A 9567-nucleotide genomic window follows, 5' to 3' on the forward strand; every position below is an offset into this window, starting at 1 on the left:
TTTATATCAGAATCTCTGTTTAAAGGAATACATTTCACCTCTTTGTGATGGAGAGCTGGATGAGAGATCGATCATTACTGTTCCTATCTGGTCACTGAGTATGTAACTACAGGTTCAGCCAGCAGCCGGTTAGCTTAGCATAAAGACTGAAACACTGGGAACAGCTGTCTGCCTGTGTGAAGGGAACAACATGTAGCTGCCTACCAGAACCTCAAAGTCTCAGACTATCATGTTTTATTAGTTTTATTTATTCAAACACGACAAACCATTGTTTGATAGCAGGACTTCAGACCACATATGGTTGCCTGGCAACTTTTTTAGCACATTAAGACTGTATCATATACAATATACATAAGACAGAAACAAACAAACAAGACCCAGGTGCAAAGGGAAAGGAAAATGGAGGAAACAGTTCAAGACTATCATTGAATTAATTCCACGTAAGGAGGCTGTAATCAGTTCTTCGAGGTCACAAAGGCTGCAAACAGGTTGTGCTAATAGTTGTTTAAACAAGAGACCAACTGCCTATACATATTCTGACCTTAATTACTTGTATTTTTTACACTACTTAATTGTGTTTACATCTTTGTGTGAACAGAAACAAGCCAAAAGATAATGCAATGACATTGAATCATTACTTCAGATAGAAATCCAATCTCCTTTATTCCCCATTGTTACTGTCCTTATGTATTAATACTTCAATTTGTGATCACAATAAATCACTATTATTGCTAAATTAATTTCAAGTTAAACTCATTCTGACCGCCAAATAAGGCGACAAAGAAACCAGAAGACAGATTAATTGGAAAAGTTGGTAGTTTTATTGGTCATAACAGGACGTGGTGAACATTTATTCGACTTCTTGCTCCACTACAGTCGTCTTCTCACTGATGTAGATGCCGTCCAGGAACTTCCTGATGTCCTTCTTTCTGACCGTGGTGGCCTGTTGGATCAAGGCCGCTGAAAAAGAAACAGCAGAGTCGAGTGTGAAGAGAGCGAGCAGATCACATGACACCGAGTAGGCGGTTTAATGAAAACAGTAAATAACATGTTAAATACTGAGACCGGAGCACGATATGAGTTAACTAAGATTTAACTACTCAGATCTTAGATACATGCTGTGGTTGGTGTTAAATTAAGACATTAAACTGAAGTCAAAGACACAATGCGGCATCTGAAGCACCGAACTTAAGGCTGGGCAACAGTTCAACATTAGACTTTAAGTGGAACCACATTGTCATATGATCACGTATCGTTTACTGTGGCCCACATTAATTATAATTAATTCCAAATATAAATAATGACTGTTTTTATGTAAATGGTAAAATATTGACAGTTCATTGCTCTTATGCCATGTTGTGATGTCGTTACATTAATTTGACAGATGCAAACAACCAAAAGCGACAAAGCGACCGCAAAAAGGACGAGAGGTTTACAAATTTCCATATTGTGAATGTTAAAATAAATGTTCAGTTAATTGTATCGACAGAAAATGTCTTGAAAAACGTACTCTGCTGGTTCTAGCTTCTTAAACTTGTAGTTTTGATGCTTTTGTAACATCTGACAGCAAATGTATTCTTCGTTTTGAATTGTCTGATCAAAAAATCTTTGGCAAATTTTAAACATTTTGTATTTTACCAATTTCTGACAGAAACAACAGTTAATGCTGGAAATATAAAAAAAAAACACTTGTTACTTTAAAGCCATATTGTGAAGCTTTTACACTAGATAACAATAAAGTGTTTGATGTATCGACGATGTAGAGCCACAATACACTGCACAAAACAAATAGCAGGAACAAATACAGAAAAGAAAAAGACAAATGTCTTTGCGTCGCCACCAAGACATCAATGTACAGTACATGCAAAGAAAAAGAAAGCAGATAAGCCACAATAGGAGGCGTCGGCGGCTTTGTCTAACCTCTATGAGTGCTGTGGTAACTTTTACTGATCCGCATCCACTACTGTTCCCTTCTCAGACACGTAAATACCGTCCAAGAACTTTCTGATATCCTTATTTTTGACTGTGGTGGCCTGTTGGATCAGAGCAGCTGGAACAGAGAGAAGTTGGGATGAAGAACACATCACACACACACAGGATCACAATAATTACAGAGGAGGTTGGAGGAAGGATCGGACTGAGGAGGGCTGAGATATAGTGAGATATAGTGAGGTATAGTGAGACCTGGAGGGACTAAGATAGTGACAGTTCTGTTTTTGTGGCTCTGCATTTCACATTTGTAATGAAAGAATTACAAGTTTACAGCTTAAATTCACATCATATGTATGACTAAATATAATTTTTATAGATAAACCACAAATGTTAGTAAAAAGTTCATCCTATTTAATATTTGCTAATCTGTTAGCTTATGTCTAAAGGCTACAAACCATAGACATCAGCATACGATATCTTTCCTGAAGATGCTCTGTCGGGTCTGTACAGCAGCCAGATTTACCTGCTGCTCCATTAAGTGAAATGAATGCTAGTTGAACAATGCACCCATAAAGCTGAAAATCAATCCAACTACTGTGCTGGAGTACAGAGCCAAAAAACAAAGAAATGTGTCACTGTCCTACTTACTAACACTGTATACCAGTGGGTATATAGAGGGGGAGAGAACATGTTCACAGTAAATCTGCTACAGAATGCACTTTACAATCTAAAAAATGAAATAAAAATTAAACTGAGGTACAGTGAGTGTGTTTTATAGTGTGTATGTGTTACAATGTAGAGAATAAGAGGTGCTTGACAGATAACTGAAGTCAGAGGGTTAACAAGGTATCTGAGGCGTTCAGACAGTTTCTGCTTTGTTTTTTGGACTTTTATCTTTGCCTTTTCCAGTTGAAATAGGTTAGTCTCTTCAGAACTCTAAAAACATTTAAAATACTTTGCTTTAAGTGCTCACAACCAAGCACATATTGGCCCTTTAACACAGGGCTGCACGATGATTTTGAATTTACTATTAAGTGTAACAAGCCTCAAGTTTGGGTAACACTGACTTTACTGTATTATGAATAATACTAAGTGCTGGAATTTACTGAATTTTTACCATATAGTTTGAAAGCTGCAGTTTTCTACAGAACATTAATGATAAAACTATCAGTGCACCTCTATTAGTAATGAGGAAGAGTATTACTTTATGGCAGGATGTTTGTGTTTATAGTTCAGGGGAATATACACTCTGCTCTGGAGGGGAAGAGGGCCTATACATGAAAACAGGATTATTACAAATACCACAGGACTGATGTAAAACTAGTTACACAGACTGCAGATGTCTACAGGGGAGGAACCAGCACTTTGCCCTTCATGTCACCAACAGATTTCCTGTTGTCTTGTTTGTTCACCTTTTATATTGTGGAAGAATAAAGTATTTCACAACAAGCCTAAAGGCAGAATCACTGCCCTGAAACGATTATATCAGCGATCCCACTCATGAAAATAATGACAACCTGCAACGTCTTAGCTAATGAGTGTTTAACAGCAGAACGTATGGGGTCAAACATGGGGATTGATCTCGGTGGTAGTGTTATGAATCCTTCATCTCTGATGTGGAGGAAGAAAATACCGGGACATGTAGAAGAGGAAAATGTGTGGAGCGTACCTGAGTTTGACACCAGCTCAATGTCGTTCCCCTCTAGGATCAGCTCGTCCTTCTGGGCAGCGGAGACCGCACAGTTCACACCTGGGAGAGAGGGGGAAATATTTTTACCATCACACCCTCAAATCAACAGCAGAAGAGCAATATGGCCTAATAGAAAATGTCAGTTTATAAAATCCTTAAACACATGGGACTCTACGGGGAAATGATTCTACATGTCTTGTGTGGGTTTAAGGCTCATTGAGTCCTCAGCAGCTGTATATCTCTGCATTATAACATTGTTTAAATCTTGATTTTACAATGCAGACTTTTGCATCATTTTAAAAACGCTGAATTTGAATTAGTCGATTGATCGCTCAGCTCTAGATTGATCATTTTGAACACCTGGAGAATTCTTACATTTTCTTCCTCACTCAGAACTTTGGATCTCATGTTAAATAAATAGTGTCGTCCTCCTCCTCATTTCCAATATTTCCAGAACTTGCAGCAGACTCACCAGTCCTCATTCGGACACGGCGGATGTACTTCTCTCCCAGGAAGTTCCTGATCTCCACCAGAGTTCCACTCTCCTGAATGACGACGTTGATGGGGAAATGGGCGTACACAGAACGCATTTTGTACCGGAAACCCTGCAGTCACACCGAGGCAACGAGAGGCAATGAGCCAGAGCGTAAAGGCAAACAAACCAACCAACAATAACGAGCTGTACGGCTTTAGACGTACTAATCCCACCGTAAAGGCCGGGCAGAGCTTATTATAGCAGTTTGACTTTGGCACAACGAGCTATTGTCGAAATAAAGTCTCACCAAAGTGACTCCCTTGATCATGTTCTGGACGTGGCTGCAGATGGTGCGGACTGTGGCCAACTCCTTCCTGTTTCCCCACCATTTATCCACACGAAGCTGAGAAAGACAGCACAGCGACTCACATCACTTTGACGTAAACTGTACAAAAACTAAAACTACTGAAAATCTGTTTTAAGTTCAAGTTTTGCCAAAATACTGAGCTGCACTTTTGAGTACGTTCAGACACTTAAGATGATTTCAGCGTCAATATTTCAGTCTACAAATGAACAGTAGAGATTAGACAGTGATCAACAACTAAGATAATAACCTGAACATGTATATTTTACATGAGAACAAACTGTTACACACACCAGATCATTGCTTTGTGCAACTACACAGCCCAGCCGTATTTAAACCAAGTATAATTTACATTATACATTAGTTAAACAACCATTTTCTCCTCCTTACCTTCTTCTGTTTCTTGCCCAGCAGGCTAAGCTCCAAGTTGATGTGGTTGAACTCCCTGACAAGTTTGCCACGGGGCCCCTTGACAATCACCGTCCGCCCCTTCAACCTCACCTCGACTGTGCCACCACGCCGCAAATACAAGAAGAAAACACACACACACAGGATGAGAAGCCACGCTTTACACAACCTACAGGTTAAACACAGGTGTGCCAAGTTAATCCTGACAGTCTGTTAAAAGAAAGCAACAATCTCTTACCTTTGTCGGGGATGTCGACAGTCTGACTGCTGAGAATGGTCTTCATTCTGTAAGAGAGACACAGTTTAATGTGATATAATGTGAGTTTAATGGTCTGAAGCTCTGCACCCTGATGTGTGACAGCTTCACTCTCAGCAGCTGTAACAGTATATAACAGTATATAACAGTATATAACATTAACCACGGAGTTAATGGTACAGGGTAATGACTGGACTTCATTTCAAACACGTTGCTCACTAACACAGTAAACTCAGTGTGTAACGTTAGCAGCTGAGCACGGCTAATGCTAACGGAGAGCTACATGAGGTGGTGAGACACTTAAATCACCTAATAGAAACTGTACCACAGTATTAGAGGGGGTTATTAACAGCTGAAGTCAGACGAATCTTAAACTGCAGTATTGTTCAACCCGCTGCGGCCCGGACGGACCCGCAACTCCAGGCCTCACACACACACAGAGAGAGAGCGGAATCAATGGCAAAACAACTAACATATTTCCTAATAATCCGTAATCAGATCTGAAATACAGCCTGTGTGGTGAAACACAACACTGTCCGCGTCTGATGGTTCAAACTCAGGCCTAAAACATGTTTAATAGACGCAGATGGAGTTAGATGAAACACAGGGAGCATTTGTTCGGTTATCCTCACCTCGCCGGTAGCAGAGGAAAGGAGGAAGGAAGGACGTCACCACGCAATTGTAGAGCACGTACGTAACGTCATCAGGCATTACACGTCAACCGAGGAGCTCCGTGACGTTCAGGCTCTACGTAACAGTAATAGTTGGGTTGTTATGGCAGAAGTGTGACTTTTTATTAATTAGTGAATTGTTTTAGTTGTAAACAATGTGAACGGATACCGAGCGGCCTGCGGACGTTGTTTTACGGTGTCGCTATTAGCAACAGGTCGTCCCGTTCAGCTCTGCCGCGTTCAAGTGATGTTGTAGATCGCAGTTACCATCAGCTGAGTGGGGAAAACCGTCAACATCAGCTTTAAACTCCTGAATCAGAGATTATGTGTGACAGTAAACACAATGTCTCGAAAGTCACCATTGCTGACATCCAGATCAAATTCAGTATTTTAACTCATATTTAAAAAAGGGGGTTACATTATTACAGTGTGTCTTCGTCTTAACATTTGATTTGCCAAGAAATCAGTCATTTTAAGTGTGTTTTAGTATTAAACTGTTAAATATGATTTGAAAAGTCTTAAATTTTAATCAATGAAGTTACTTGTAAAAACTTTTCATTCTTTCTATTAAGTGTTTTTTTTTATAGATTATGCTGTAAAAACCACAAAATAAAACCAATACCAATTGTCCTTTATATTGCTTACGTGTTTTGCCTGTATGGACATAAAATTGGTCTTAAATTGCATTCATAATTCTCTTGACAAGTTATACTTGTTGTTTACTTACTTGTTTTATAATCGTTTTTGCTATGGTATCAATTTCTAGTTGTTTCTGTTGTTATCTTAGTATTTTTAGCATCATTATTTGTCTTTTAGTTTTGTTTAATCGCCTTTAACCTCCTTGGCTGTGACTTTGACAAAGAAGTTTTCAAAGTTATTGGGGCTTAGCTTGTTAACTTTTGATAGTTAAAAAATTAAGTAGTCTAATTTACTGCAGAGGTTCCCAGTCTGGGGGTTACGACCCCCACTAGGGATCGCCAAGGCTTCACAGTGAGTTGCAAGGTCTTGATTTTAAGGGGTGTAAGAAAACTTATAAAATATTCACAATATCCCTATATCTCAACATTTTGTTAATTTCTGTGAAGAAAACTAAAGGAATTATTTATTTTTTTAAGTTAAAATTATTATTTAAGAACTAAACTTTGAAAACCTAAACACAAGCCTATAATTATTATTCACAGAGGCTTTAATCTGTAATTTGAAATAAAAAATACATGATACAGACACAACATTGCATAAAAAGTTCCTTAAAAAATATCAGGAAAACTCACAATAATCTGCTCAAAACTCATACAAATTGCTTGTTTTTCCCAGGTTATGTCACTTAGCCAGGGGTCGTCACTTCACTCAATAATAGTTGGGAACCACTGATTTATGGCATTGAACTGGTGCTGAAATAATCCCTGAACGCCCCATAAAACAGGAGAATTCCTGTCTTCCCGATGTTCCCTGAACGCAGCACCAGACCAAAGCAGCCGCTCGTCGAGGTTTGTCTCCAATGACAGCAGCCTGCTAGCTAAAGTCATGGCGTTGCTCAAACAAAGCTGCTGTGTCGCTGGTCGTTTCTCCACAAGCCATCTGTGGATGAGCCCCAGATGTTTCCCACATGTGAGTACCTCCACTCGGATATTTCCCCCACTGACAGACACCGACGCTGCGGGTCGTCTGCTGACGGCTGCCCGTCGGTTGTTGTCGGGCCTTGTGACAGGCTGCTCATAATGCCCATAATAAGTGTTGTATTGTTCCTCTGCAGGGTTACACCAGCAGTCTCACAACCGTGGCCAAGTCCTCTCCGGACCGAGCTGACAGGAAGAAGGAGCTTCTGTCTGAGGACGGACCCGACCTGCAGGACTTCATATCGGGGGATCTGTCGGAGAAAAGCAAGTGGGCAGAGTACAGAGGCAACCTGAGGAGAGAGAAGGGAGAGAGGTAACACAGATATTATATTAGATACATGTTTGATGTGCATTTTGCAGCTGTGGCAAACAGGAGTGAGGACGTGTGGGGTTTTCAGTTCTTACAGGCTCAACAAGGCTCCATATTTGATCTGTGAGTGTTATCAAAGAGGTTCAAAGACCAGATCAGACTAAATCTTATCTTCTAGGCTGTGTGGAGCTGGATCAACGTGAGGTTTCCATGGTGGCTTCCAGATCCTCACACATGTCGTTATATAATAGTACTTCTGCCCATTTCCCCCTATTGATTTCTGTTTTACTTAATTAAAGTGTGATAAATGTGTCTGTTGTTGTGTATGTAAAACCTTACTGTTGCATGGACTTCACTTGAAACTGTTGTCATTAGTCAGATCACAACAATGTGTCAGCATAAGAGACGTATAAGTAAATGGCACAAAGAGCAAGATGCACATAAGACTGTAACAGAAACAGAAAACAGTGAATTATAAAGTAAAAAAACACTTTTGAATATAAAAAAGTATTTTTTTAAAACAGACTTTTGAGTGAAGTTTGGGGTCGTGCAGTCTAATGTTAGTCCTGTATTTGATCTACACTGTAACCTGACAGGATCTCTGACATCTGTGGGAAATAATCTGTTAAAGTGATGTGTAGTCGAAGATATTGTAATTGTTCTCATGAGACAGACTGTGGGTTTTTAACGTGTGTGTCCTCACCTTAAGGTCTTGTTGCTCCGTTATAAAGGGCAAAGCACATCACAGTATGATAATAACTGCTGTTATAACTAATGAGATCAACGGTTGGCATCTTGTTTCTGCTGCATCGTGTCTTAAGCAGTACGCACTGAGCTGCGGTCCACTGTGTGTGTAGAACGGGAACAAATCAGTGTGTTTTCTAACCAGGTTACAAGCTGAAACTGAGAGGACGCTGACGTTTGGTGATATGACAAAATATACTGTAAGATGATGGACGTTTGTCCACCATCGGATAATTTGGAGTATCGTTCATGCTATCTATGGTAGCTTATCTTTTAATATCTTTGTTTGTGGTAGTTGATATTATATTATCTATATTAAAACGTTCACATAAGTAACTATCACATGGTGTAGCGACATAATACCGTGATGGAAGAACAACTACATGGAGATGAGACCGCTCTTGCACATGTAGTGAATTGCTGTGTTGTTGGTTTTTGTGTGACAGGCTGCGACTTCCACCGTGGCTGAAGACGGAGATCCCCATTGGAAAAAACTACAATAAGCTGAAGAACACACTGAGAGACCTCAACCTGCACACAGTAAGTTTTATAGTCAGCTGACGGGTTGAACTAAGGAACAGCCTGCATAAGTGAGTGAAGAAATATAACAAATGCAGATTCTTTCAAACAGGTTAAGTAGGCATTTAAATCCACCCGTCCCCTTTGATAAATTAATGTTATTCTTATTCTGTGATGAAATATTTGTACCCTGATGGGACTGTCTCTTCCAGGAGGACAATTACCTTATTCACGATATTTATCAAATTTCAAACATAAATGGCTTCTATATCAGGGTCTACCTATATATAAAATGTATAATGTTGGATAAAGTCCTCTGATAGTGAAAAGAAGTCCAGTAATCTTGTGTCAGTTCTTGTACATTTGAAGACTGTGTCTGTGTTTTTCTCAGGTGTGTGAGGAGGCCAGGTGTCCTAACATTGGGGAATGCTGGGGAGGGGGAGAGTACGCCACAGCCACGGCCACCATCATGGTAAAGCTCCCGGCACACTGTGACTCTGTGGTGTAACTGAATTCACAGATGTTTGATTTGATTTCTAGTAAAATGTGTCTAATACAGCTATAGAAATCATTAATATTTAT

General features: G+C 39.7%; 2 protein-coding genes across 2 annotated transcripts in view; one reads left to right on the forward strand and one right to left on the reverse strand.

Moving 5' to 3' along the window:
* Positions 1-798: 798 nt before the first annotated feature.
* rpl9 (ribosomal protein L9) lies at positions 799-5154 on the reverse strand. The gene is made up of 7 exons (XM_035660718.1): positions 5108-5154; positions 4852-4967; positions 4405-4500; positions 4095-4227; positions 3602-3682; positions 1921-2050; positions 799-960 (listed from the first exon to the last, which is right to left on the reverse strand). The coding sequence occupies exons 1-6, from the start codon at positions 5151-5153 to the stop codon at positions 1944-1946; spliced, it is 579 nt and encodes a 192-aa protein (XP_035516611.1). The 5' UTR covers position 5154; the 3' UTR covers positions 799-960; positions 1921-1943.
* Positions 5155-7238: 2084 nt separating this feature from the next.
* The window catches only part of lias (lipoic acid synthetase), a 5417-nt gene continuing 3088 nt past the window's right edge, over positions 7239-9567 (forward strand). The window contains exons 1-4 of the mRNA XM_035660366.1: positions 7239-7404; positions 7550-7725; positions 8913-9006; positions 9377-9457. Coding sequence (XP_035516259.1) covers positions 7321-7404; positions 7550-7725; positions 8913-9006; positions 9377-9457 — 435 coding nt within the window. The 5' untranslated portion in view covers positions 7239-7320. The remainder of the gene's footprint in view (positions 7405-7549; positions 7726-8912; positions 9007-9376; positions 9458-9567) is intronic.

Source organism: Morone saxatilis, unplaced genomic scaffold (assembly GCF_004916995.1).
Source record: "Morone saxatilis isolate NCDOM2014 unplaced genomic scaffold, NCSU_SB_2.0 Contig17, whole genome shotgun sequence".
In the NCBI taxonomy this organism is placed as follows: Eukaryota; Metazoa; Chordata; class Actinopteri; family Moronidae; genus Morone; species Morone saxatilis.